At 58.5% G+C, this 27,236-nt stretch overlaps 3 protein-coding genes across 7 annotated transcripts in view; all 3 read left to right on the forward strand.

The window, feature by feature from the left end:
• Positions 1 to 8,118, forward strand: part of POLD1 (DNA polymerase delta 1, catalytic subunit) — a 34,951-nt gene extending 26,833 nt beyond the window's left edge. The window contains exons 18-27 of one of the 2 annotated variants that reach the window (XM_025368470.1): positions 2,254 to 2,349; positions 2,573 to 2,710; positions 3,618 to 3,793; positions 5,518 to 5,670; positions 5,804 to 5,906; positions 6,489 to 6,621; positions 6,702 to 6,815; positions 7,139 to 7,191; positions 7,266 to 7,363; positions 7,944 to 8,118. In XM_025368470.1, the coding sequence (XP_025224255.1) occupies positions 2,254 to 2,349; positions 2,573 to 2,710; positions 3,618 to 3,793; positions 5,518 to 5,670; positions 5,804 to 5,906; positions 6,489 to 6,621; positions 6,702 to 6,815; positions 7,139 to 7,191; positions 7,266 to 7,363; positions 7,944 to 8,049 (1,170 nt within the window). In that variant the 3' untranslated portion in view covers positions 8,050 to 8,118. The remainder of the gene's footprint in view (positions 1 to 2,253; positions 2,350 to 2,572; positions 2,711 to 3,617; positions 3,794 to 5,517; positions 5,671 to 5,803; positions 5,907 to 6,488; positions 6,622 to 6,701; positions 6,816 to 7,138; positions 7,192 to 7,265; positions 7,364 to 7,943) is intronic. The other variant, XR_003116928.1, reaches the window with a different exon arrangement.
• Positions 8,119 to 9,047: 929 nt separating this feature from the next.
• SPIB (Spi-B transcription factor) lies at positions 9,048 to 20,694 on the forward strand. Of its 4 annotated transcripts, XM_025368471.1 has the most exons (7): positions 9,048 to 9,089; positions 10,042 to 10,069; positions 12,546 to 12,618; positions 12,896 to 13,110; positions 13,681 to 13,831; positions 17,377 to 19,201; positions 19,513 to 20,694. In XM_025368471.1, exons 1-6 carry the CDS (start codon positions 9,067 to 9,069, stop codon positions 17,673 to 17,675), a joined length of 789 nt encoding a protein of 262 aa, XP_025224256.1. In that variant the 5' UTR covers positions 9,048 to 9,066; the 3' UTR covers positions 17,676 to 19,201; positions 19,513 to 20,694. The 4 variants fall into 4 exon arrangements, with proteins under 4 accessions (XP_025224256.1, XP_025224258.1, XP_025224257.1 ...); XM_025368473.1 differs by lacking the exon at positions 19,513 to 20,694 and having other exon boundaries at positions 13,681 to 13,827; positions 17,377 to 18,329; XM_025368472.1 differs by lacking the exon at positions 19,513 to 20,694 and having other exon boundaries at positions 9,051 to 9,089; positions 13,716 to 13,831; positions 17,377 to 18,333.
• Positions 20,695 to 22,591: 1,897 nt separating this feature from the next.
• MYBPC2 (myosin binding protein C, fast type) overlaps positions 22,592 to 27,236 on the forward strand; it is a 35,194-nt gene continuing 30,549 nt past the window's right edge. Inside the window, exons 1-5 of the mRNA XM_025367580.1 lie at positions 22,592 to 22,655; positions 25,117 to 25,206; positions 25,732 to 25,818; positions 26,323 to 26,471; positions 26,928 to 27,045. Of these exons, the coding sequence (XP_025223365.1) occupies positions 22,637 to 22,655; positions 25,117 to 25,206; positions 25,732 to 25,818; positions 26,323 to 26,471; positions 26,928 to 27,045 (463 nt within the window). The 5' untranslated portion in view covers positions 22,592 to 22,636. The remainder of the gene's footprint in view (positions 22,656 to 25,116; positions 25,207 to 25,731; positions 25,819 to 26,322; positions 26,472 to 26,927; positions 27,046 to 27,236) is intronic.

Raw genomic sequence — 27,236 nt, forward strand, 5'->3', positions numbered from 1 at the left:
CGCCCAGGCTGGAGTGCAGTGGCCGGATCTCAGCTCACTGCAAGCTCTGCCTCCCGGGTTCACGCCATTCTCCGGCCTCAGCCTCCCGAGTAGCTGGGACTACAGGCGCCCGCCACCTCGCCCGGCTAGTTTTTTGTATTTCTTAATAGAGACGGGGTTTCACCGTGTTAGCCAGGATGGTCTCGATCTCCTGACCTCGTGATCCGCCCGTCTCGGCCTCCCAAAGTGCTGGGATTACAGGCTTGAGCCACCGCGCCCGGCCTGTTTCTGTCTCTTGACCTCTTTCCTTATTTCTGTCTCTCAAGCTTATGGGAGCAAGAGGTGGAATAATAAAAATGCAGTGGGCCAGGCGCAGTGTCTCACACCTGTAATCCCAGCGCTTTAGGAGGCCAAGGCAGGCGGATCACGAGGTCAGGAGTTCAAGACCAGCCTGGCCAACATGGTGAAACCCCGTCTCTACTAAAAATACAAAAAATTAGCCAGGAATGGTGGCAGATGCCTGTAATCCCAGCTACTCAGGAGGCTGAGGTGGGACAATTGCTTGAACCCGGGAGGCGGAGCTTACAGTGTGCCAAGGTTGCGCCACTGCACTCCAGCCTGGGCAACAGAGCGAAACTCCGTCTCAAAAAATAATAATGAATCACAGTGGTTCACGCCTGTAATCCCAACACTTTGTGACACTGAGGAGGGAGGATCACTTGAGGCCAGGGGTTGGAGACCAGCCTGGGCAACATAGTGAAGCCCTGTCTCTACAAAAAATACAACCAAACAAAACCAGGCAGGCATGGTGGTGGCTCATGCCTAGAGTTGCAGCTACTCAGGAGGCTGAGACGCGAAGATGACTTGAACCCAGCAGTTTGAGTTACAGTGAGCTGTGATGGCATCACTGCACCCCATTCTGGGTGACAGAGTTGAGGCCCTGTCTCTTTTAGTTTTTGTTTGTTTATTTTGAGATGGAGTCTCGCTCTGTCGCCCAGGCTAGAGTGCAGTGGCGCAATCTTGGCTCACTGCAACCTCTGCCTCCCAGGTTTAAGTGATTCTCCTGCCTCAGCCTCCTGAGTAGCTGGGATCACAGGTGCCTGCCACCACGCCTGGCTAATTTTTGTATTTTTAGTAGAGATGGGGTTTCACCATGTTGGCCAGGCTGGTCTTGAACTCCTGACCTCAGGTGATCCACCCACCTCAGCCTCCCAAAGTGCTGGGATTACAGGTGTGAGTCACCACGCTTGGCCTCCTGTTTCTTAAAAAAAAAAAAAGAAAGAAAAATATTGAATCATTTCAGGAGTCTCTTAGAAAAAAAAATACTGAATGATTTCAGGAAAAGATTACAAAGGAAAGAAAAAGGAACATAGGACAGGTGGAACAAGTAAAAGCCAGACAGTAGAGTGGTAGACGTAAGCCCAGCCATATCAGTAATTATACTAAATGTAAATGGACAAAATGCTCTAGTTAGACAGATTTCCTGACTGGATCCACACAAACAAAAACAGAAGAATCACACCCATCTCTCCTTGGTGTCCCCAACCCCAGCCTCAGGTTTTTTGTTTTTTGGTTTTTTGTTGTTGTTGTTTTAAAGTATTTTTAGGGGAGTGTGTGTTTGTGTGTGTGTGTGTATTTTTAGTAGAGATGGGGTTTCGGCATGTTGCCCAGGCTGATCTTGAACTCCTGACCTCAAGTGATCCAGCCACCTCAGCCTCCCAAAGGCTGGGAGTACAGGCATGAGCCACTGTGCCAGCCAGTTTTCTTAATTCTAAAATAAGACGGTGGGTTTGTCAATGGTTCTTAGTCAGGGTGGTACCATGCCCTGCCCTGGGGGGCGTTTGTCAATGTGTAGGTAGGGCCAGTTCTGGTGGCACAGGGATGGGGGTGGCACTGCTGGCTTTCAGGGATGAGGCCAGCTATGTCAGTGGTCCTATACCACAGAGAGCTGCCCAAAATGTCAGTGTGAGGGAAACACTGAGCCAGTGACCTCTTCAGGCCACCGTCTTTCCAGCATGCTTTTGATGTAGTCAGTTCCTCGTGCGTGCCCAGAGCTCTGAGCCAGGGAACCCAGTTCTTTCCACCTGACCATTGAGGAGCAGCCTCGTAATCCCATTTTGCAGATTTGGAAACTGAGGCCCAGGAGGGGCAGAGCGGCTTGTGCATAAGCCCATGCCACTGGGAAATGGCAGAGGCGGGACCCCTCCCCCACCGGTCCATGTTCACTGCACATGGCCCCCAGGGCTTCACTCCACACGATTCTCTCCCCGACAGAGCGTCACGGGGTTCGGACGTCAGATGATTGAGAAAACCAAGCAACTGGTGGAGTCTAAGTACACAGTGGAGAATGGCTACAGCACCAGCGCCAAGGTCGGGGGCTGCCCCCCCCTGCTGCCCTGAGATGGGCCCTGGGCAGGTGGGGGGATGGAAGCGGGGCCGGGCCCCCCTGTCCCCATGCCTCCTGGTCACACCCTGCCCACTCTCCTGTTGCATCCTTGGGTCCCGTTGGCATTAGCCACCCAATCCACAAACACACACGTGGTTGACAGAAGGGACCCTGCTTCTCACACACACACATCCCCACCCCCCATAGGTTGTGTATGGTGACACCGACTCCGTCATGTGCCGATTCGGCGTGTCCTCGGTGGCTGAGGCGATGGCCCTGGGGCGAGAGGCCGCGGACTGGGTGTCAGGTCACTTCCCGTCACCCATCCGGCTCGAGTTTGAGAAGGTGAGTGGCTGGGTCAGGGGCTCTGCATTTAGGTTCCTTCATCAGGGTACTTAGGGCGTCCCATTCTTTGGGTTCACATAAGCCTCATTGTGAAGGGATTTTGCTGCTTAGATTCTCCTAAGGTTGAGGCCTTGGTTTTGGAAGCCTCCAAGGCCTTGGGCTTTGTTATACTGGACGGCATCTGTTCTCTGAAAGCCCTGTCACGGTGTCCCTGGTTTTGAGGTTTCCCAATACCGGTCAGATGTGGAGCTGCCCTCCACACAGGGACCCTGATGGGGGTGCATCTTGGATCTGTGCACCATTGCCCCAGCCCTCGGGGTGCGGTACACTTGGTCCCAGGAATCCTTGCACCATATTTTCTTTTGAAGAGACTGGGTCTCGCTCTGTCGCCCAGGCTGGAATGCAGTGGCAAGTTCACAGCTCACTGCAGCCTCAAACTCCTGGGCTCTGGCGATCCTCCTACCTTGGCCTCCTGAGCCGCCACGCCCAATTCTCACACTGTACTTTTTCCCTGTGGTTTAACGCTCTCTCGTGCCAGGCCTTGGAGCCTCGCAGAGTGGGAAGGTCTCTGCCTCAGGGCTCACCCAGCCGTAGTTTCTCCTCTCTTTCATGGGATGCTTCATCGACTCCCCTGTCTGGATCTCATGTTTTAGGGACTATCTGGATTTATCCCCATCTCTGTTTCAGACTGGGGTCTCTGGTATGGGGGGCCCTGGCATGCCGAGGGGCCTCAGGAGCCACTTCCAGCCACATGCGGTGTCTCAGGGCCCATCCCGTCAGGTTCAGGGCGTGGCTCCCGTGTCCTCCTGCATCTGGGACCCTGTCTGCCTTCAGTTTCTGGGGGGAGTCTTGGGATTGGGGCTTGGCCTCCGCAAGCTCAGGGGTCTCGGCTGCGGCTTTCTCCCAGGTCTACTTCCCATACCTGCTTATCAGCAAGAAGCGCTACGCGGGCCTGCTCTTCTCCTCCCGGCCCGACACCCATGACCGCATGGACTGCAAGGGCCTGGAGGCTGTGCGCAGGGACAACTGCCCCCTCGTGGCCAACCTGGTCACTGCCTCACTGCGCCGCCTGCTCATCGACCGGTGGGTGGGGCCTCCTCCCTCAGACTTAGGGGTCTGGCCCCCAGTCCCCTCCTCCCTCAGACTTAGGGGTCCGGGCCCCAGCCCCCATCCTCCCTCAGACTTAGGGGTCTGGGCCCCAGCCCCCTCCTCCCTCAGACTTAGGAGTCTGGGCCTCAGCCCCCTCTTCCCTCAGACTTAGGGGTCTGGGCCTCAGCCCCCTCTTCCCTTAGACTTAGGGGTCTGGGCCTCAGCCCCTCTTCCCTCAGACTTAGGGGTCTGGGCCTCAGCCCCTTCCTCCCTCAGACCCCGGGGTCCGGGCCCCACCCCTCCTTCCTCCCTCAGACCCAGGAGTCCAGACCCCCAGCCCCTCCTCCCTCAGACCCAGGAGTCCAGGCCCCCAGCCCCTCCTCCCTCAGACCCAGGAGTCCAAGCCCCAGCCCCTCCTCCCTCAGACCCAGGAGTCCAGGCCCCAGCCCCTCCTCCCTCAGACCCAGGAGTCCAGGCCCCCAGCCCCTCCTCCCTCAGACCCAGGAGTCCAGGCCCCCGGCCCCTCCTCCCTCAGACCCAGGAGTCCAGGCCCCCCACTCCTCAGACCCAGGAGTCCTGACCCCAGTCCCCTCCTCCCTCAGACCCAGGAGTCCAGACCCCCAGCCCCTCCTCCCTCAGACCTAGGAGTCCAGGCCCCCAGCCCTCTTCTCTCTTAGACCCAGGAGTCCTGACCCCAGCCCCTCCTCCCTCAGACCCGGGAGTCCAGGCCCCAGCCCCTCCTCCCTCAGACCCGGGAGTCCAGGCCCCCAGCCCCTCCTCCCTCAGACCCGGGAGTCCAGGCCCCAGCCCCTCCTCCCTCAGACCCGGGAGTCCAGGCCCCCAGCGCCTCCTCCCTCAGATCCTGGAGCCCAGGCCCCCGGCCCTTCCTCCCTCAGACCCAGGAGTCCAGGCCCCTGGCCCCTCCTCCCTCAGACCCAGGAGCCCAGGCCCCCGGCCCCTCCTCCCTCAGACCCAGGAGTCCAGACCCCCAGCCCCCTCCTCCTCAGATCCAGGGGTCTGGGCCCCCAGTCCCCTCCTCTCTTAGATACAAGAGTCCAGACCCCAGGCCCTCCTCCCTCATACCCAGAAGTCTAAGCCCCCAGCCTCTCCTCCCTCAAACTCAGGAGTCCAGGGCCCCAGCCCCTCCTCCCTCAGACCCACAGGTCCAGGCCCCCGGCCCCTCCCCCAGACCCAGGAGCCCAGGCCCCCCGCCCCTCCCTCAGACCCAGGAGCCCAGGCCCCCAGCCCCTCCTCCCTCAGACCCACAGGTCCAGGCCCCCAGCCCCTCCTCCCTCAGACCCACAGGTCCAGGCCCCCAGCCCCTCGTCTTCAGACCCATGGGTCCAGGCCCCAGCCCCTCCTCCTCAGACCTATGGGTCCGGGTCCCCAGCCCCTCCTCCTCAGATCCAGGGGTCTGGGCCTCCAGCCCCCTTCTCTCTTAGATACAAGAGTCTAGACCCCCAGCCCCTCCTCCCCTGGGAACACAGGTGTCAGGCCCAGCTCTTCCTCAGTGGTGAAGCAGTGGAAAGAGTCGGCTTGGGCAGCTGTGGGTTCAGGCCCTGCCTCTGCCACTCTACAGCCTGTGGTAGGAAGGGCTCCTCTTTGCCCTGAGCCTCAGCCCTAAGTGTTCATCCTGGTCCCCAGTCCTGAGACCTGTGGAGGCACCAGCCTGGCCCTCAGTGCCTTTTGGTGACACTGTGCAGCTTGCTGTCCCACAGAGACCCCGAGGGCGCGGTGGCCCATGCACAGGATGTCATCTCGGACCTGCTGTGCAACCGCATCGATATCTCCCAGCTGGTCATCACCAAGGAGCTGACCCGCGCGGCCTCCGACTACGCCGGCAAGCAGGCCCACGTGGAGCTGGCCGAGAGGTCCTGCCACGGGGCGGGCGGCCCGGCTAGAAATAGCCCCCTCCTTCCTGCCAGCTGGGCCCACTTCCTACACCCCCACCCCACCCCCACCACCCACCTGCCCTCACCCACCCGCCACCCCGTCTCCACGCAGGATGAGGAAGCGGGACCCCGGGAGTGCGCCCAGCCTGGGCGACCGCGTCCCCTACGTGATCATCAGTGCCGCCAAGGGTGTGGCCGCCTACATGAAGTCGGAGGTCAGGCCCACCTGGCTGCCCGCTCCCGCCCAGCCCCCTCGCTCTCACTTCTGCTTTCCGAGATGGGCGGGCCTGCGGGAAGGGCGGGGCCTCCCATGCCCTGTGGGGCCCTGAGAACCACCCCCCATGGCAGCCTAGGCGTGGCCTGGGCCCCTTCTGGAGGCCCCCCCTCTATTCTGACCCCTCCCTTGCTCCCCTATGGAAGGGGGCCCCAGTCCCTCCCCTGTGCACACAGCTCCTCAGCCAGGGGTTCCCTTGGATTCATAATCCTCCCGCTCTACCCCCACCCCCCCGTAACCCACATCTTAGCCCCATGGCCTCTGACCTCCTGACCCCTTCCTCATCCTTGCTTCCCCTTGTGAACTCCGACCCTTCCTTGGTGACCTGAGGGCCCCATAGACTGTGTGGCCCAGAGACTCCTTCATGACCTCCAACCCCATCCCAGACCCAGGACCCCCATGTCACAGCCCATAGGCAGACCTAGGCCCTACACCCCATGACCACCCCGTGCCATTGTTCCCCCGTGTCCGCCCCGGCACCCTTACCCTGGGCTGCCTGGGTGTGACTGCTGTGTGGCCGCAGGACCCACTGTTCGTGCTGGAGCACAGCCTGCCCATCGACACGCAGTATTACCTGGAGCAGCAGCTGGCCAAGCCCCTCCTGCGCATCTTTGAGCCCATCCTGGGCGAGGGCCGTGCCGAGGCTGTGCTACTGCGTACGGGGGCACCGGGGGACTGGGGGCACCCTGGGGGTGCGGGGGGGGCACTGGCCCACCACCTGCCTCCTCTCCTGCAGGGGGGGACCACACGCGCTGCAAAACAGTGCTCACGGGCAAGGTTGGCGGCCTCCTGGCCTTCGCCAAACGCCGCAACTGCTGCATCGGCTGCCGCACAGTGCTCAACCACCAGGGTGAGTGGTCCTGTCCACTGGGCCCCCACTGGCCCTCAGCCTGCCTCTGCCATCACCCCAGGTCCTAGACACCCACCCCTGGGGCTGGCACTGCCACCCATTAGACCCAGGGCCCTTGGGCAGGTGGCCCCTCTCTCCACCCCCCACAGAGGGTCCTTGGCCCCCACCCTGGGAGTTCCCCAGGGGAGTTTTCCCAGCACACTTGCTCCGTTGTTCTCCAGCCTCTGGGGACTTTCAGAAGCTGGGATTGGCAGTGGGCAGGGATGGGGTGGCCCAGTTCCTGGCTTGGCCCCAGCACTTGGTGCTGACCCGCCTTCCCCCAGGAGCCGTGTGTGAGTTCTGCCAGCCCCGGGAGTCTGAGCTGTATCAGAAGGAGGTGAGAGGGCTGGGAGGTGAGGAGGGGCCAGGTGGGGAGGCTGGGGTGCCCTGCTCAGCCGCTGCCATCCCCAGGTATCCCATCTGAATGCCCTGGAGGAGCGCTTCTCGCGCCTCTGGACGCAGTGCCAGCGCTGCCAGGGCAGCCTGCACGAGGATGTCATCTGCACCAGGTGTGCGCCGTGTCCCGACCCTGGGCTGCCCCGCCCCTTCCCAGCTCCCAGGCCTGTGGATTGTTGACCCAACCTGTGACTCCAAGGCCTCTCTTGAGCATCCTCCCAGCCCATCCCCTTCCAGCTGTGAGCTCTCCTGAGCCTCAGTGTCCTTGCCTGAAAAATGGGCCCATCCCAGCCCCCCAGAGGGGGTGGGTGCTGAGGGGCAGGGCCCGGCACCCAGTGTTGCCCGGGAAATGGCTGTCCTCCCGACACACCCAGCCAGCCTGGCCCCCTCCGCAGGGCGGGGCTGGGCTTTCCCCAGGGAACGGGTAGGCGGGGTGGGTTCCCACGCCAGGTGACAGGTGATATACGGCCAGCCGTGGCCCTGCACCTCGCCAGGCACCCGCCGTTACCGGCTCCCCCCGTGCCTGCTGAGCAAACAGCCGCTGCGGGAGGGGGCGGGTGGGCTGGGCAGCAGGCGGGGGCCAAAGTCCTGGGAACAGCCCCCACCCCTCTCCCAGGCTGGGCACTGGGCCTTGGCCGGTCCTGACCCTGCCCCTGCCCCTGCCCCCACCCCCACCCCCGCCCCCACCCGCAGCCGGGACTGCCCCATTTTCTACATGCGCAAGAAGGTGCGGAAGGACCTGGAGGACCAGGAGCAGCTCCTGCGGCGCTTTGGGCCCCCTGGCCCCGAGGCCTGGTGACCCTGCAAGCATCCCATGGGGCGGGGGCGGGGCCAGGGACAATTAATAAAGTTTTGGACTTTTGCTACATGGTGCTTTGTGGTCTCTGGGGGCACACGGTCTGGTTTCATAAGCCCTGGTCCTGGCTGGGACCCTCCTGAGGCCCCCACTGCACCCCATCCTCAGCAGAAGCCCCCTGGGCTCCCGCCTGTGCTGCCTGGTTCGTGTGGGCCAAGCCTGCGTGTGTCCTCCCTGGCCCTGAATGACACCTATCCCGGCGCTTCTCTGCCCTGCTTAGGACCCCCAGGTGTCTGGTCCCGGCCCAGCCCTCCCTGGTGATGACCCTGGGGACCCTGGTGGCTGCCCCGCCCTCCAGGTGCTGACCTGTTTCCTCCAGGCCTTGGGGCAGCCCCAGGCTCACCGGGGCTTCCACTCCCCAGCACGGCCAAGAGGACCCCCCCTCGCCCCCCGCCGGGCCACACACCCACGATGTTTCCACGTCAAGGTCCTGGCAATGGGCTTTGGGTCTGGGTTTCCCCCCAGCGACTCCCATCTCTATCCCCGCAGCCTCTAAATGCCCTCAGACACCCTCAGCCCTCCCGTCACCTCACACATCCCCCCGGGGAGAGCCTTGTGCTCGCCCCTCGGGCCCCCAGCCTGCCGCTGCTGGAATTCAGCTCCTGGGTCCAGATCCTCTGTTTCCTGATTCTCCTCCTCAGTGAACCCCAGCCCTTCCCTGACTTTCAGGATTCCCCCAAATCTAGCTCCTGTCCCATCTCCAGCCCTCAAGGTCAGCCCCCCAAACCCAGCCCCACGGGGATCCCCAAATCCAGACAGCCTCTGGCCCGCCCTCCCTGCCATGTGACAAAGGGGTTGTGCAATCCAGCCCCCTCCCCTGACCCCCTCCCTGAGGGGATTTTTGAGGAGGGCCGAGCTTGTGGACAGCGGGCACCCTCCTCCCCCCGGGTAGGGGCTGGGCCAAGATATAAATAGGGTTGGCGGCTGCAGTGGGCGGCAAACAGCCTGCCCGGCACCACCATGCTCGCCCTGGAGGCTGCACAGTAAGTGAGGGCCCCCAAACCTGCACCCGGGGTCCCCACCTGCACTGCCCCTCCGTGGGGCCTTACCCATGGGCAGGGGTCCCTGCTCCTCAGGGCAGGTGGGTGGGAGTGGAGGGGAGGGGTCTCACTGCCCCAGGACACTTGCTAGCATGCCCTCGCTGGGACTCTCCTCCATCCCCCCAGTCCCTGTCCTTCCTGTTCCCCACAGATCTCATTTCCTCGGGACACTTGCTAGCGTGCCCTCCTGCGGGCGTCCTCCGTGGCTCTCACTCTGTCGATCCATGACTCTTCCCCTCTCCCCGAGTTCCCGTATCTGTTCGCTCTGTATCTGGCATCTCCCGGCTCTCAGCGTTCTGCCTGTTGCTCTCTGTCTCTGCCTGTCTCTGTGTCTCTGTCTCCAGTTCTCGCTCTCCCTGCCTTTTGGTCTCCTTCTGCCTCACCCTCCATCTGGGGCTCCAGGAATCCTCCCTGCCTCCGTGCGTGAATGTCCCTTTGCACACCTTTCTCCCTGTCCCACCTCTCCTGGAGCCTCCTCATCTGAGACTCCTCTGGGTTTCCCCCTCTCCACCCAGACATCTCTCCATCCCTCTCCTCTGGTCCAAGCTGGACTCATTTAACTGACTCGCCACCAAGGCCCCACTTGACCCAGGCTCCCTCTCCATCCCCACACCTCCTTTCCGGGACTTTCTCTCCCTCACTTTCCCTGTCCCTCCCCACCAGGGTGTCTATGCAAATCCTGGGGAGGAGGGGGACATTTGCCTCCCCCCCCCACCCCCCCACTTCCTGTCCCAGCAGGGGTTAGTGGGGGAGTCCGGTGAATGTGGTGGGGCTGGTCCCTCACACAGGGCTGTGGTGGTCACAGCTGCTGCCGCCTCCCCGTCAGCCCCCAACCACTTTGAGACTCAGGTGGCTGGAGGCAGCCTCAGCATGCCCCTGTGTCTCTCCCCTCCAGGCTCGACGGGCCACACTTCAGCTGTCTGGTGAGTTGGGGCCCCTGGGAGCCAGGGAGAGGTGGCCCATGGTGACCTCCCTCAGACAAGTCATTTGCTTCCTTCCTCAGTTTCCCCTCCCGCCTCTTCCTGTCACTTTGTTTCTGAGTCCCCCCTTGGGATCTCCTGCCACCCCCATCCGTATTTTTGATGTCTCTCTCCCTCTCTCAGGCTGAATCCACTTCCTTGTGGCTTTGCGTCTCTCTCTGCCCATCCCACATTCAGCAGATGTATTTTCATGTTCCTTTCCTTCTTGTTTGTTCATAGTTTTAAAAATTGTATTCTGTAATAGTTCAGACACGGAATACTATACCCAACACCCTTGAACCCACAACCCAGTCTGATGTGCTTGAAAGAAACCCCCTGTTCACGCCCCTCCACATTCACACCCCAGTCATGTTTTTTTGTTTGTTTTTTTGTTTGTTTGTTTTAATTGAAGTATAACTAACAAGTCAGTAAAGTGACAAATCTTGTGGACACTTCAGTGAGTTTTTGCATTATCTACACACCGTGTAGCCACAAGCCAGATCAAGATGCTGAACATTTCCATCTCTGAAATATTCCTTCCTGTCCCTTCTCAGTCAATAACTTTCTCTGATGTTTTCCGCCACCAAGTTGTAATTTGTTTTGCCTGCTCTTTTTTTTTTTTTTTTTTTGGAGTCTCACTCTGTCACCCAGGCTGGAGTGCAGTGGCACCGTCTTGGCTCACTGCAACCTTCACCTCCCAGGTTCAAGCAATTCTCCTGCCTCAGCCTCCCAAGTAGCTGGGATTACAGGCACGCGCCACCACACCTGGCTAATTTTTGTATTTTTAGTAGAGACAGGGTTTCACCATGTTATCCAGGCTGGTTTCAAACTCCTGAGCTCAAGTGATCCTCCCACCTTAGCCTCCCAATTGCTGGGATTACAGGTGTGGATCACCACACCCGGCTGCCTGCTTTTGAATTTTATGTAAAGTGAGTCATACAGCATGTCCCTTTTGGGGTCTGGCTTCCCTCACTCAACATGAAATGTGTGTCAGTGTTTGTCCTTTTTCCTTGCTGTATAGTACTCTGTGATCAGCCCACACCACAGTTTGTTTATCCCTTCTCCTGCTGATGACGCCTGGGCTGTTTCCAGTTGGAGACTCATAATAAAGCTGCTGGGATGATTCTGGAACAAGGCTATTTTGTGCACATCCATTTTCAGTTCTCTTGATTAAATGCCAAGGAGTGAGACTGCCAGGTCCTAGGCATGGTGTGGATCTAGCTGTAGTTTTTCCTAGACTCGAGTTCTTGAAGCAACAACACATGATTCTTGGGGCAAATCAACATAGGGAGGTTTATTTATTTATTTATTTATTTATTGAGACAGTCTTGCTCTGTCGCCAGGCTGCAGTACAGTGGCATGATCTCGGTTCACTGCAACCTCCACCTCCTGGGTTCAAGCAGTTCTCCTACCTCAGCCTCCCGAGTAACTGGGACTACAGGTGTGCACCACTATGCCTGGCTAATTTTTGTATTTTTACAAAATACAAAACACCATGTTGGCCAGGCTGGTATCGATCTCCTGACCTCAAGATCTGCCTGCCTTGGCCTCCCAAAGTGCTGGGATTACAGGCGTGAGGCACTGTACCCGGCCTATTTATTTTTTGAGACAAAGTCTCACTCTGTCACCCAGGCTGGAGTGCAGTGGTGCAATCTCAGCTCACTGCAACCTCCACGTCTCAAGTTCAAGCAATTCTCCTGCCTCGGCTTCCAGAGTAGCTGGGATTACAGGCACCTGCCACCACATCCAGCTAAGTTTTGCATTTTCAGTAGAGATGGGGCTTCACCATGTTGAGCAGGCTGGTCTCGAACTCCTGACCTCAGGTGATTTGGCCTCAGCCTCCCAAAGTGCTGGGATTACAGGCGTAAGCCACTGCGCCTGGCTAATTTTTGTATTTTTAGTAGAGATGGGATTTCACCATGTTGGCTAGACTGGTCTCGAACTCCTGACCTCAGGTGATCTGCCCGCCTCAGCCTCCCAAAGTGTTGGGATGATAGGCGTGAGCCACCACGCCCAGCCTGGAGGTGTATTTAAAAAGCACTGACCCCTGCTTCTGTTAAGTGAAACACTTCCATTTCCCCTTGCCCTTCACCTCCAGAGCCCCCAGGCAGGCAAGGCTGGGAAAGGTCTTCCACCCCTTCTCCAGGTGCCCTGATGTGCTGACTGTGTGCCAGTGAGGGGTCGGGGTTCTTCGGAGCCCACCGTCTTAGCAGGACCTGGCTGCTGTGTGTCCCTGTTGGGTTGTGTCTCTACTCTCTGTATCTCTGTCTCTTTGTCCCTGTCTCTGATGCCTAATCTCTGTCTCTTTGTTGCTCTAATCTCTCCAGCGTCCCCTCTTCTCTCCCCTGTCTGTGCTGGAGTCTCCCCAAGGGTTCAGGGTGGGGGTTGGGAGTCCCCAAGGCCTGGGATGACCCCCCTTCCCTCCTGCACCCCGTACCAGTACCCAGATGGCGTCTTCTATGACCTGGACAGCTGCAAGCATTCCAGCTACCCTGACTCAGAGGGGGCTCCTGGTGAGTGACCCCAGCCCAGTACCCTTCCTGGCTTGGGGCCCATTTCACAGATGGGGGAGCTGAGGCCCAGGGGAGGTCATCACCTAGCACAACAGGATAAAGGTGGCCTGGGCCTGTAGCCCTCCTCCCCTTTCCTCTCCCACCCATCCGCTCCCCCATGCAAATCCTGGGGTCAGAGATTTGCACAGCCTACAATGGCCTCTCTGTGCTGGGGGCTTCGACTGGGAGGAGGCCTCCCTCAGAGCTCCCAGCTTCTGACTCAGTGCCCCTCCCCCAGACTCCCTATGGGACTGGACTGTGGCCCCACCTGTCCCAGCCGCCCCCTATGAAGCCTTTGACCCAGCAGCAGCCGCTTTTAGCCACTCCCAGGCTGCCCAGCTCTGCTATGGACCCCCCACCTACAGCCCTGCAGGGAACCTCGAACTGGCCCCCAGCCTGGAGGCCCCAGGGCCTGGCCTCCCTGCATACCCCACGGAGGACTTCACCAGCCAGGTGAGTGGTAAGGGGACAGTTGAAATCAAGCCCAAAGCAGGTGTGGTGTGTAATCCCAGCTACTTGAGAGGCTGAGGTGGGAGGAGGATTGCTTGAGCCCAGAAGGTCGAGGCTGTGGTGAGCGGAGATCATGCCACTGCACTCCAGCCTGGGCAACAGAGCAAGATCCTCTCTCAAAAAAAAAAAAAAGAAAAGAAAAGAAAACTCAAGCTCAGTCATTTGGCTGAGGTGTGCTGGGTGCCAGGCACCGCACAGAGACTGCACATAGTAACCCCTGCAGCAGCCTCCCAGGTTACGTTCTGTTGTTGCCCCTCTGAACAAGTGAGTCAAGAGAGGTAGTGACGGGAAGCCAGGGACAGGGCAGCCTCACATTACCTGTGTTGGACCAGCTTTAAGGAGGTGCCTCAGGTGTCCCCTGGCCACAGTGTGGTGATCTGAACAAAGGCCAGAGTCCACGCTGTCAACAAAGAGGGAGACCAGAGCCAGGAGGGCCACCGCCTTGGCCTGAGAGGAGGAAGTGGAGGGAGACAAGGGGTCCCTGGACGTGCAAGTGACCCTGACCTTCCGCAGACCCTGGTTTCCCCGGCATATGCCCCGTACCCCAGCCCCGTGCTATCAGAGGAGGAAGACTTACCGTTGGACAGCCCTGCCCTGGAGGTCTCGGACAGCGAGTCGGATGAGGCCCTCGTGGCTGGCCCCGAGGGGAAGGGATCCGAGGCAGGTATGCGGGAGTGGCTGGGGTGGGGGAGATGCCAGCTGGAGATAGTTGGGGGGCTGAGAGCACCATGGCTTCCTGGGCCTCTACATATATGCCAGCACTCCAGGCAACTCCAGATCCACACCATCTGCTGGCTGTGTGACCTTGGGTGAGTGCCTCTACCTCTCTGTGCCCAGGTTTCCTGTCTGTGCGATGGGGATGAAGGTGATAGTGTCTACCCTCCTGAGGTCGTTGGGAGGATTAGATGGGATAATAAGTGTAAATGGGACAGCAGTGCCAGGCACAGAGTAAGCACTTCAGTAAGTCGACCTCTTCCCCATCATTCCTGACACCACAGCAACAGAAATAATAACGCTGTCAACCCCCAACGCTTCAACCCTTGCCCTGCCCATGTGCCCAACATCCTTTATGCTCAACCCCAAGAAAGCTGAGATCATTCCTTACTTTCTGTGCCTGGGCCTCGCTTTCTCATCTATAAAGTGAGCATCATTGTCATTGTCCCTATCTCACGGGGTTATGACGGAGATTAAATGAGCTCATAATTGTAAAGCACCTTGCAAAGCACCTGGCCCTACAGGCTCCACAGTGGATTGTAAAAATCAACACACAGGCTGGGTGTGGTGGCTCACGCCTGTAATCCCAACACTTTGGGAGGCTGAGTGGGGCAGGACCTGAGGTCAGGAGTTCGAGACCAGCCTGGTCAACATGGCAAAACCCCGTCTCTACTAAAAATACAAAAATTAGGCCGGGCGCGGTGGCTCACGCCTTTAATCCCAGCACTTTGAGAGGCTGAGGCGGGTGGATCATGAGGTCAAGAGATTGAGACCATCCTGGCCAACATGGTGAAACCTCACATCTACTAAAACTACAAAAATTAGTTGGGCGTGGTGGTGTGCACCTGTAGTCCCAGCTACTCGGGAGGCTGAGGCAGAAGAATTGCTTGAACCCAGGAGGCAGAGGTTGCAGTAAGCCAAGATCTCACCACTGAAGTCCAGCCTGGTGACAGAGTGAGACTCCGTCTAAAAAAAAAAAAAAAATTAGTGGAGCATGGTGGTACGTGACTGTAATCCCAGCTACTCAGGAGGCTGAGGTGGGAGAATTGCTGGAACCCAGGAGGCAAAGGTTGCAGTGAGCCGAGATTGCACCACTGCACTCCAGCCTGGGTGATAGAGCAAGACTCCGTCTCAAAAACAAACAAACAAAACCACAGCCTCATTAAAAAAAAAATTTTATTAATTAATTTATTTTTTGAGACAGAGTCTCGCTCTGTCAGCCAGGCTGGAGTGCAGTGACACAATCTCAGCCCACTGTAACCTCCACCTGCTGGGTTCAAGCAATCCTCCTGCCTCAGCCTCTGGAGTAGCTTGGATCACACCACGCCCAGCTGAATTTTGTATTTTTAGTAGAGATGGGGTTTCTCCATGTTGGCCAGGCTGGTCTTGAGCTCCTGACCTCAGGTAATCCGTCCGTCTTGGCATCACAAAGTGCTGGGATTACAGGCGTGAGCCACTGTGCCTGGCCACACAGCCTCATTTGTGGCTGAGGAGACGAAATCTAGGCTCACTATTGCCTCAAACTCCTGGGCTCAATCGATCCTCCTGCCTCAGCTTCCTGAGTAGCTAGGACCATAGGCATACACCACCACACCTGACTAATTTTTTAAATTTTTGTAGAGGTGAGGTCTCGCTATGTTGCCCAGGCTGATCTCCAACTCCTGAGCCTGTGTTATCTTCCCACCTCAGTCTTCCAAAGTGCTGAAGTTACAGGCATGAGCCACCACACCCAGCCGGAAATAAATTACTTTATTGCTTATAGGTCCTGGGGCATACATGGCATGCCTGGAGGCCACACACACACACACACACACACACAGGTCAGGGAGTGCAGGCAGGGAGGGAGAGAGAGAGGGATCAGTGGGCTGATGCCTTTATTGGGTCCAAGGCGTCAACCAAACAGGTTTCCTGAGGGGAGTTTTAATTGGTGGGTTCAGGCCAGGCACAATGGCTCATGCCTATAATCCTAGCACTTTGGGAGGCTGAGGCAGGAGAATCGCTTGAGCCCAGGAGGCAGAGGTTGCAGTGAGCTGAGATCATACCATTGCACTAGCGTACAGTAGCTTGTTGACTCAGCTACTGTAATCTTAGTAGCTGGGATTACAGGCATAAACCACCACACCCAGCTAATTTTTGTGTTTTTAGTAGAAATGGGGTTTCATCATGTTGGCCAGGCTGGTCTCGAACTCCTGACCTCAAGTGATCCGCCCACCTCAGCCTTCCAAAGTGCTGGGATCACAGGCATGGCCCACTGCACCCAGCCTCCAACTTATATTTTAAATGAATGCCGAGGCAGCCTAAAATTATAGGAATTCAATCAGGTGCAGTGGTTCACACCTGTAATCCCAGCATTTTCAGAGGCCGAGGTGGGAGGATCACCTGAGGCCAAGAGTTCAAGACCAGCCTGGGCAGCATAGTAAGACACCATCTCTACAAAAAATAAAACAATTAGCCAAGCCTGATGATGCATACCTGTAGTCCCACCTACTGGGGAGGCTGGGGCAGGAGGATTGCTTAGGCCCAGGAGGTCGAGGCTGCAGTGAGCTGTGATGGCTCCTCTGTACTCCAACCTGGGTGACAGAACGAGACCCTGCCTTGAAAAAAAAAATAAATAAATAAATGTCACTATGTCACCACCCCAAGGTCACACTGCTGTAAAATGGCAGAGATGGGATTCTTGTAGCCAGTGCCCTGCTCTGAAACTCCCAGTTATTGGCCGGGCGCAGAGGCTCACACCTGTAATCCCAGCATTTTGGAGGCCGAGGCGGGCGGATCACCTGAGGCCAGGAGTTGGAGACCAGCCTGGCCAACAGAAACCCTGTCTCTACTAAAAATATAAAAATAAGCCGGGAGTAGTGGTGCATGTCTGTAGTCCCAACTACTCGGGAGGCTGAGGCAGGAGAATTGCTTGAACACTGGAGGCAGAGGCTGCAGTGAGCTGAGATTGGGCCATTGCACTCCAGCCTGGGCCACAGAGCAAGACTCCGTCTCAAAAACAAAAGAAAAGCCTAGGAGCCCAGGAGTCAGGTGCTCTGGCCTCTCCCGGGACCCTGTCCCGGTTTGGGCTGAGAGGCTAGGAGACCAGAAGCAGGAGAGATAGCCAGGCCAATGCAACTGCCTCCAGATCTGTTTGCCTCTCCGTTATAATCCTTTGAGCAGCGCTGTCAACCCATTTCACAAACTCTTTCATCCACTAGCTCAACAAATAGGGAATATTACGTGCTGGCCGCAAGGCGGAAGGCAGGACAGATGTAAATCTCGAACATTAAAGCACAGAACTCCGGAGGGGCCCTGGGGAGGGCAGCTTCGGGCAGGGGGAGTGACTTGCCCCCGTGGTGAGGGGCGCAGAGCCAGGAGTATGTAACAGCCACTTCCTCACCCCACTTCTCAGATCCGGGAGATGGAGGCCAGGGCGGAAGTCTCAGAGGAGGGTGGATGGGGAAGGCGGGGCCTTAGGGACCCCTCGCCTAACGCGTGCCCCCGACCTCACCGCAGGGACCCGCAAGAAGCTGCGCCTGTACCAGTTCCTGCTGGGGCTGCTGATGCGCGGGGACATGCGTGAGTGCGTGTGGTGGGTGGAGCAGGGCGCCGGCGTCTTCCAGTTCTCCTCCAAGCACAAGGAGCTCCTGGCGCGCCGCTGGGGCCAGCAGAAGGGGAACCGCAAGCGCATGACCTACCAGAAGCTGGCGCGCGCCCTCCGAAACTACGCCAAGACCGGGGAGATCCGCAAGGTCAAGCGCAAGCTCACCTACCAGTTCGATAGCGCGCTGCTTCCTGCAGCCCGCCGGGCCTGAGCACACCGAGGCTCCCACCTGTGGAGCTGCTGGGGGACCTCACGTCCCAGCCAGGATCCCCCTGGAAGAAAAAGGGCGTCCCCACACCCTACCTGATATGACTTATGCATCCCTACCTTTTGGGGGTAGGGGGAGTGCTGCCCTGCCATAATCCCCAAGCCCAGCCCGGGCTTGTCTGGGATTCCCCACTTGTACCTGGGGTCCCTCTGGGATTTCTTTGTCATGTACAGACTCCCCAGGATCCTCAGGTTTGGGGTGACAGGACCTATGGACCACTATACTAGGGGAGGCAGGGTAGCAGTTCTTCCAGAATCCCAAGAGCTTCTCTGGGATTTTCTTGTGATACCTGATTCCCCAGTGAGGCCTGGGACCTTTTTAAGATCCCCGTGTGTCTGTAAACCCTCAATCTCATCTGGGGTGGGGGCCCTGCTGGCAACCCTGAGCCCTGTCCAGGGGTCCCTCTTGTCGGATCTGAGATCTCCTCCTTATGTCTGGGGCCCTCTGGGAGCTGTTGTCATCTCAGATCTCTTTGCCCATCTATGGCTGTGTTGCCACATCTGTCTCCTCATCTTTGAGATCCCCCAATTCTCTGGAACCATTCTGCTGTCCCTTTTTATGTGTCTGGAGTTCCCCAATCACATCTAGGGCTCCTCCGAGATCCTTTTGTCATGTCTGAAATCACTCTTGAGAGGTCTGGGGTGTGGGGGGATGGGGAAGTCAGTGAAATGTGTCTTGTCTGGGCCCTGTCAGGGACACCCTTGTCATATCTGGGATCCTCTAATCACATCTGAGACCTCCTAGGCTGTCCATCTGATATGCCCTTTCAGGGACCCCACAAAGACTGAGTTCTCATGGGGACCCTACCCTTCCTGGTGGCCCTCCCTATGGCCATGCTGAGGACCACTCTGGCTACATGACTGATTTTTGGGTGATCATGGCAGCTCCCCACCCATGTCATTTCTAACCAGAGGTCTCAAGGTGGTCACCCCCTGCCCCCCAACCCAGGCCCCGGTCCCTGGTGATGGTCTCTTTAGTTCAAAGTAGCATTTGGCGGTGGAGGTGTGAGGGATCCACATTAAAGCAGACCATCAGCTGGGAGTGGCTCACACCTGTAATCCCAGCACTTTGGAAGGTGAGGCAGGGGGATGGCTTGAACCCAGACATTCAAGACCAGCTTGGGCAACATAATGAGACCTCATCTCTACAAAACATAAAAAAAAAAAAAATTAGCCGGGCATGGGGGTGCACACCTGTGGTCCCAACTGCTCAGGAGGCTGAGGTGGGAGGATCTCTTGAGCCCAGGAAGTCGAGGCTGTGGTGAGCTGTAATTGTGCCACTGCACTCCAGCCTGGGCGACAGAGTGAGACACTGTCTTAAAAACAAAAAACAAGGCCGGGCACGGTGGCTCATGCCTGTAATCCTAGTACTTTGGGAGGCTGAGGTGGGCGGATCACGAGGTTGAGAGATCGAGACCGTGCTGGCCAACATGGTGAAAACCCTGTCTCTACTAAAAATACAAAAATTAGGCCGGGCGCGGTGGCTCAAGCCTGTAATCCCAGCACTTTGGGAGGCCGAGACGGACGGATCACGAGGTCAGGAGATCGAGACCATCCTGGCTAACACGGTGAAACCCCGTCTCTACTAAAAAATACAAAAAACTAGCCGGGCGAGGTGGCGGGCGCCTGTAGTCCCAGCTACTCGGGAGGCTGAGGCAGGAGAATGGCGTAAACCCGGGAGGCGGAGCTTGCAGTGAGCTGAGATCCGGCCACTGCACTCCAGCCTGGGCGACAGAGCAAGACTCCGTCTCAAAAAAAAAAAAAAAAAATACAAAAATTAGCTGGGCATGGTGGCACGTGCCTGTAGTCCCAGCTACTCGGGGGGCTGAGGCAGAAGAATCACTTGAACCCAGGAGGCAGAGGTTGCAGTAAGCCTAGATTGCACCACTGCACTCCAGCCTGGACCACAGAGTGAGACTCCATCTGAAAACAACAACAACAAAAAACGGCAGACCATTCAAAATAGGGAGACTTTGCATCACCCAGATTTCTGCCTTCACTTAAAACTTTGGACGATCTGGAGAGAGTGGGCCAGTTTTTGGAGGGGGGTGGGGAGCTGGAACGGGAGGACAGTAGCCTTTCCTAATGGGGTATTTGTTCTCCAGTCTGCCCCAGTCACTGCCATCCTTGGCTATCGCAGCTTCTCAAGTCCGTTTGCTTTAGATCACTGTATAAACCCAGCTGGAACTGAAGCCTGGGTGGACTATGGAGCACTGGTTGTGACCCCCAGGGAGTGTCAAAGGCTGAGGGCCAAGAGGCCAGAGGTCCTGGAGCCCAGGTGGACAGGTGGATCTAGGGTGAATGACTTGCTGCTTCCCAACCTTAGTTTGTGCCTTCTGTGAAAAACAGAGAGAAGGAGGAGGAAGATCTCAAAAAGCCTTTCTGGCCCAGTACGGTGGCTCACACCTGTAATCCCAGCACTTTGGGAGGCCGATGCAGGTGGATCACCTGAGGTCAGGAGTTCAAGACCAGGCTGACCAACATGGTGAAACCCTGTCTCTACTAAAAATACAAAATTATCTGGGCGTGGTGGCGCATGGCTGTACTCCCAGCTACTTGGGAGGCTGAGGCAGAATTGCTTAGAACCTGGGAGGCAGAGGTAGCAGTGAGCTGAGTTCGTGCCCTGCACTCCAGCCTGGGCAACAAGAGCGAAACTCCGTCTCAAAAAAAAAAAAAGCTGTTGCAGCCCCTGTTGAGCCTTTGACACTGCCTGACTCCCAGGAGGAGGAGGAGGAGGAAGAAATACCGATGACCCAGAGACACGAGAAGTCCATGTGGAGGCACACAGCAGCTGGTGGCAGAGCCCAGGCTGGGACCTGCCCTCAAGAGAATGAGTGGGGAGGAGGAGGGAGGAAGGGCAGGTAAAACGTCCTTCCCAGGGCCCCCTGCAACGAAGAAGGTACTTTTTACAAGAGCTGTCATTGTTACCCTAAATGTGCAATAAAATTAGACACACCGAGGTAGACAAACCTCCTGGGACCTTTTTGTCAGGGACTGCAATCCTGCCCCTCCACTGGGGCCGCTGGCTCTCAGAGACACCGTGACATCACGGGTGATGATGAGAGGAGTTCAAAGAGACAATTATATGCTGGTCGGGGGCTCTGTAATCCCAACACTTTGGGGGGCCGAGGCAGGAGGATCGCTTGAGTCCAGGAGTTCGAAACCAGCCTGAGCAAGATAGTGAGACCCCCTCCCTACCCGTCTACAAAAAAATAAAAAAATTAGCGGGGTGTGTTGGTGTATGCCTGTAGTTCCAGCTACTCGGAACTACTGAGGAGGGAGGGTCACTTGAGCACAGGAAGTTGAGGCTGCAGTGAGCCGTGATCGTGCCCCTGCACTCCAGACAGGGCGAGACCCTGTCTCAGAAACAAACAAACAAATCACAAAGAGACTATACAGCAAAACCTGTCTGAACCTTGAATGCCGAGAAATAAGAGACTTGACTTGCAGGCACAGGGGGTTCCGTTTGTTTTATGTCTTCCTCTCTTCCTGCCAATTGAAGTGCTCTACCTCCTCGCTTCCCCTTCCGTCTGGGTCTCTGTCCCCTTCCCTCTGAATTGAGCCTTCGGGGGGCCGCGAGGGGCGCGAGGCTTCAGGTGACCGCGGCACTGCAGGCCTGGGCCCCTCCCCAACTTAGCGGGGCTCTCGGGACCGCAGTGGCAGTCTGCCTGGCAACCCGTGACATCACGCGGGGCTGACGTCGGATTGGCTAGACCCTCCCTGGAGGCGGAGAAGTTTCCGGCTCGTAGGGGGTTTTGGAAAAGGAGGAGGGGGAAAATGAACAGGAAGAAAAAGGTGAGGGACTTGTTTTTCCTCACACCGGGTCCCTCACGCCGCGTTACTAGCCAGGCAGTCCCCCGCCTTAACCCTAACTCCCAACACCCTTTCCCTCCTTCCTCCCCACAACACCTGGCGTCCCCAAGCCCCGCCCCTCCCCAGGCTCCGCCCCTCGGCTCCCCGCCGCGTCCAGAGCTACCCCATTCAGAAAGTCACAGGTCCCCTTGCCGGGAAGGGCGCCAACGTCCGGGCAGCCCTCCAGGGCCTTCCCAGCCTCCCACCCGCCCCCGCTGGGGACGCCCACCCCCTACCCGCGTCCGGTGCCCGCAGTGCGCGGTCCGGGAAGAGTCGCGCGGAGCGGTCCCAGGAGGGGCGGCGGCCAGTCCGGGGTCCCAGATGGCCGGGGCCCCAGCTCTTCGGGTTTGCCAACGCCCGGGGCGCGAAACTCCCGAGTCCCAGAGTCCCGGCGCCCTCCCCGGAGGCGCAGGGACCTCCTCCCCCCACCGCCGTCCTGCCTAGGCTGGGAAACCGGACCCTCCCTCCCGGCTCCGGTTTCCCGAAAACTCCTGACTTGCAGATGCTAAGAATGGCTTCCTAGACCCTGTCCCTCCCCCGCCTGCTTCATGCCAGAGCTCTGGCCCGCAGCCCTTGCCCCCTTGAGACCCTTAGTCTCTTCCTCTTCCTCCTGCCGGGACCCAGGCGTCCAGGCGCTCCTCCTTTCTAGGGAACCCAAGAATCTGGGACCCCAGCTCCTTCTGCCCCCAGACTCAGGAGTCCAAGCACCCAGTCCCCTCCTCCCTGAGATCCTGGAGTCCGAACCCCAGCCCCCTCCTCCCTCAGACCCAGGTGTCCGAGCCCCAGCCCCTCCTCCCTCAGACCCAGGTGTCCGAGCCCCAGCCCCTCCTCCCTGGGGGCCTGGCTCTCAGCCATCTCCCTAGGTCCAGCTGTTATTTCTCGCCCTTTAGAACATGCGGGCGGAATGTGGGGCGGCCCTATGGTCTGATGCCTCCCGGAGCCTTCTGGGAGTCTCAGGACTCATTAAAAAGCTCCCCTTAGGGGCCCACCTGTCCTCCCTAGGGCCTAGCGGGACGCGGCTGCGGTCAGAGGAGCGGGAGGAGGTCCCCCGACATGCCTGAGGCAAAACCAGGTGGTGCCAGGACCCCCTCTCTGTGGGGATGGGGCTGTTCTTTTCTGAATGGGGATTTGGGGCCCCTCTCTTTGTAGGGTTGGGAGAAGGAGGAGCCTTCGCTGTGTGAGGAGGAGGCTCCCTTTGCTGTGGGGGATGGGGATTCCCGCATCGGTTTAGGGCGAGGGTCTCCACTCTGCATGGGGAAGAGGGTCCCCTTCCGTTTGTGACAGGAGTTTCCTTCCTTGTATGAGATGGGGTCGGTCTCGTATCTGTTGGGGTAAGGGATCCCCTTCACTCAGCAGGGACGGGGTTTCTTTTTCTATAAGTGATTGGGGGGCATCTCTGGTGGAGATGGGGATTCTCTGGTTGTAAATTGGGTTCCTTTTGCTCGATGGAGATGGGGATCCTGTGTGTGTAGACTGGGTTTTTTATGTTTTTGAGATGGAGTCTCGCTCTGTCACCCAGGCTGGACTGCAGTGGTGCAATCTCGGCTCACTGCAACCTCTGCCTCCTGGGTTCAAGCAATTCTCCTGCCTCAGGTAGCTAGGATTACAGGCATGTGCCATCATGTCTGGCTATTTTTGTATTTTTAGTAGAGACGGGTTTTGCCATGTTGGCCAGGCTGGTCTCAAACTCCCAGCCTCGGGTGATCCACCCACCTCAGCCTCCCCAAGTGCTTGGATGACAGGCATGAGCCCCTGCGCCCGGCCAGACTGGGAGGTCTTCGAATGTGATTGGATTCTCCACATCTGGGGGTGGCATCCTCTGGGCAGGGTCTGGTCCACTTCTCTGAGTGAAGACTCAGAGGGAGCCAGGTGCAGTGGCTCATGCCTGTCATCCCAGCACTTTGGAATGCCGAGGCAGGAGGACTGCTTGAGGCCAGGAGTTCAAGACCAGCCCGGGCAACATGGCGAGACCTTGTCTCTACAAAAAATTAAAAACTAGCCAGGTGTGGTGGTGCATGCCTGTAGTCCCAGATACTTGGGAGGCTGAGGTGGGAGGATCGTTTGAGCCTGGGCAGTTGAGGCTGCAGTGAGCTGTAATCATAACCACTGCACTCCAGCCTGGGTGACAGACTGAGATCCTGTCTCTAAAAAACAAGCAACAACAGCAACAACAAAAATGGCCTGGTGCAGCAGCTCACACCTGTAGTCCCAGCACCTTGGGAGGCCAAGGTGGGTGGATCGCCTGAGCCCAGGAGTTCAAGGCCACCCTAGCCAACAAAGCAAAACCCCATCACTACAAAAAATACTAAATTAGCTGGGCTTGCGGGTGTGCACCTGTAGTCCCAGCTACTTGGGAGTCTGAGGCAAGAGGATCCCTTGAGCCTGGGAGGCAGAGGTTGCAGTGAGCACAGATCTTGCCACTGCACTCCAGCCTGGGAGACAGAGCGAGACCCTGCTGGGAAAAAACAAAAACAAAAAATAGATTCCAAGGGACCCTCTCTGTAGGATATGGGGTGATTGTGGATATAAAGATTAGTGGTTCCCATCTGCATGGAGTCACAGGGGAAGTATCTGTATTAAGGATGGGGGAGCCTGATTTCTGTGGACACTGAGGCTTCCCTGTGTAGGAATTAGCGAGGCTTCTTCATATAGGGAATGGGGTCCTTTCTGTGGGGTTTGGGGACCTTCTTTGAATGGGACTGGGGAGCACTTTCTATGGAGATGAGGCTTTCTCTCTATGAGGAACTCACCACAGGAATCCTGCACCGCTGGGCGGACCCCCTCCTGGGATGTCTGGTCCACTGGCCTCAGGCCAAGCAGGTTGTGGGGTGGGTCCAGCCCCTACTGTAGCTGCAGACCCAGCCAGCAAGGAACAGCAGGCAGGGCAGGGGAAGGATGCTGCGGTCAGCACCAGGTGTCCAGTTTCCAGCCCAGAGGGAGAGCTAATTATACCCTCGGACCCAAAAGGTCAGGGTCTGGTGGCCTGGACGGATGGGGCAGGGCCTGCTGGGGGCAAGGGAAACCCGATCCCACAGACTCTCAGATCTGAGATAAATTTATACCTAAGGTGGGGGCCTGGACTCCTGGGTCTGAGGGAGGAGGGGCCAGGGGCCTGGACTCTTGGGTCCGAGGGAGGAGGAGGAGCCGGGGGCCTGGACTCTTGGGTCCGAGGGAGGAGGAGGGGCCGGGGGCCTGGACTCCTGGGTCTGAGGGAGGAGGGGCCGGGGGCCTGGACTCCTGGGTCCGAGGGAGGAGGAGGAGCCGGGGGCCTGGACTCTTGGGTCCGAGGGAGGAGGGGGGGCCGGGGGCCTGGACTCCTGGGTCTGAGGGAGGAGGGGCCGGGGGCCTGGACTCTTGGGTCCGAGGGAGGAGGAGGGGCCGGGGGCCTGGACTCCTGGGTCTGAGGGAGGAGGAGGGGCCGGGGGCCTGGACTCCTGAGTCCAAGGGAGGAGGGGCCAGGGGCCTGGACTCCTGGGTCTGAGGGAGGAGTGTGCTGACCGCGTGCTCAACTATGACTATCCCCTACCTTACAGCGGCCAAAAAGGCCCCTAAGGGCAAAGATGCCCCCAAAGAAGCCCCCAAGGAGGCTCCCCCTAAGGAGGCTCCTGCAGAGGCCCCCAAAGGTGAGGAGGTGTTCCCTCGGGCTCAGCCGACCTGGCTTCTCATCTCCATCCTCCCCTCTACACCTCCCCCGGCCTTCCCCTAGCCTCTGTCCCTGAATCTGTCCCCACACAGCCCCAGGGCTGACCCACGCCTCCCATACTCCCAGCCCTCCTGGGGCTCCCTGGCACCCCCAGGCAGAGCCCAGCCCCTCGGCTGGCATCAGTTCCGGTCAACTGACTGACTGATCACCAAGTTCCGCCCCAGTCTCTCTCAACCTCTCCCACCCCAAAGGCACATTCAGTGCCCTCCAGTCCACAGATGAGGAAACCGAGGCCCAACGGGGTGGGGGAGCCTGGCCAAGGTCACACAGCCACGAGGGTGACAGGTGGCCTTTCCCAGGTCAGGAAAAGCCATTTAATCCCCATGATGTTTGGTTTCTGAGCAGAGGGTCCCTCACTGTCCCTAAGTCCTTTCCCCAAAGCAGCCCACTGTCCCCTCCTCAGCCCATCTCAGACCTCCTCATCCTAATCCTGTCCCCTGAGCAGAAGCCCCACCCGAGGACCAGTCCCCGACTGTAGAGGAGCCTACTGGCATTTTCCTGAAGAAGCCGGACTCTGTATCAGTGGAGACTGGTGAGGGGAACCTGGGGGAGGAGGGGCCAGGGGCCTGGGTCTGAGGGAGGAGGGGCTGGGGCCTGGACTCCTAGGACTGAGGGAAGAGGAGGGGTCTGGACTCCTGGGTCTGAGGGAGGAGGAGGGGCCTGGACTCCTGGGTCTGAGGGAGGAGGGGCTGGGAGCCTGGACTCCTGGGTCTGAGGGAGGAGGGGCTGGGGGCCTGGACTCCTAGGTCTGAGGGAGGAGGGACAGGGGCCTGAACTCTTAGATCTGAGGGAGGAGGGGCTGGGGGCCTGGACTCCTGGGTCTGAGGGAGGAGGGGCTGGGGCCTGAACTCTTAGGTCTGAGGGAGGAGGGGCTGGGGGGCCTGGACTCCTGGGTCTGAGGGAGGAGGGGCCGGGGGCCTGGACTCCTGGGTCTGAGGGAGGAGGAGCCAGGGTCTTGCCCTCAGTCTCCCTCTGGAGAGCCTTAGTTTCCTTCCTGGGCCTCCTTCCACTCCCCGCTGTTACTCACCCCGTGTAGGGAAGGACACAGTAATTGTGGCCAAGGTGAACGGGAAGGAGCTTCCGGGCAAACCGACCATCAAGTGGTTCAAGGGGAAGTGGCTGGAGCTGGGCAGCAAGAGTGGAGCCCGCTTCTCCTTCAAGGAGTCCCACGACTCCGCCAGCAATGTGAGGATCCCGAGGGCCAGAGGGCCGGCGGGGGGAGTGGAGCTTGTGCAGGACGTGCTCCTCAGAAGTGCTGTTGCCTGAGGCATCGCTGTGGGCCTGGAGCCGGGATGGAGAGTGGGCCCTCTGAGGATGGAGGTTGTGCGGGGCTGCTGGGGAGAGGTTGTGTGAGGCAGAGGGGAGGATGCCTGGGGTTGGGTGGGGATGTATCTGGGCTTGGTCATGTACATTCCTGGCAATGCCTGAGGGGGCCAGGGACATGGGCCCCAGAAGTCCCGATGGGTCAGGTGTGAGGAGACAGAGCTGGCCATCAGATGCTGAGCCCCCTTTCGGTCTCCACTGGCCCCCTTGTGGGGTGGGGGTAAGGACTTGGAGATAGAGCTATGAGTGGACTCTGAGAAATATGGGGTGGCTCTAGAGGGTGGTCCCGTGCACCCACACCCCCGGCCCTGGACCCAGGTGTACACCGTGGAGCTGCACATCGGGAAGGTGGTACTGGGGGATCGTGGGGATTACCGCCTCGAGGTCAAAGCCAAGGACACCTGCGACAGCTGTGGCTTCAACATCGACGTGGAGGGTACGCTGGTGGGGGGTGGGGGAGCAAAGGGTTCTGTGCCTGGGGGGTGGGGGACAGACGTACCAGCCAGGTGTTGGGAGAGTGCATAGGCATGGGCATGAGGTGGGCACAGGTTTTTGGAGGAGGGAGTGCAGATTCTGGGGTCAGAGTATTCAAACTCAGGGAGATTTAGCATGGCAGGAGGTCTGGAT

Source organism: Theropithecus gelada, chromosome 19, assembly GCF_003255815.1.
Source record: "Theropithecus gelada isolate Dixy chromosome 19, Tgel_1.0, whole genome shotgun sequence".
Classification (NCBI taxonomy): Eukaryota; Metazoa; Chordata; class Mammalia; order Primates; family Cercopithecidae; genus Theropithecus; species Theropithecus gelada.

Coding starts and splice junctions, on each gene's coding strand:
- SPIB (XM_025368471.1), top strand. CDS start 9,067: ATGCTCGCCCTGGAGGCTGCACA. Junction 10,070..12,545: donor GGCCACACTTCAGCTGTCTG/GTGAGTTGGGGC, acceptor ACCCCGTACCAG/TACCCAGATGGCGTCTTCTA. Junction 13,832..17,376: donor GGGGAAGGGATCCGAGGCAG/GTATGCGGGAGT, acceptor ACCTCACCGCAG/GGACCCGCAAGAAGCTGCGC.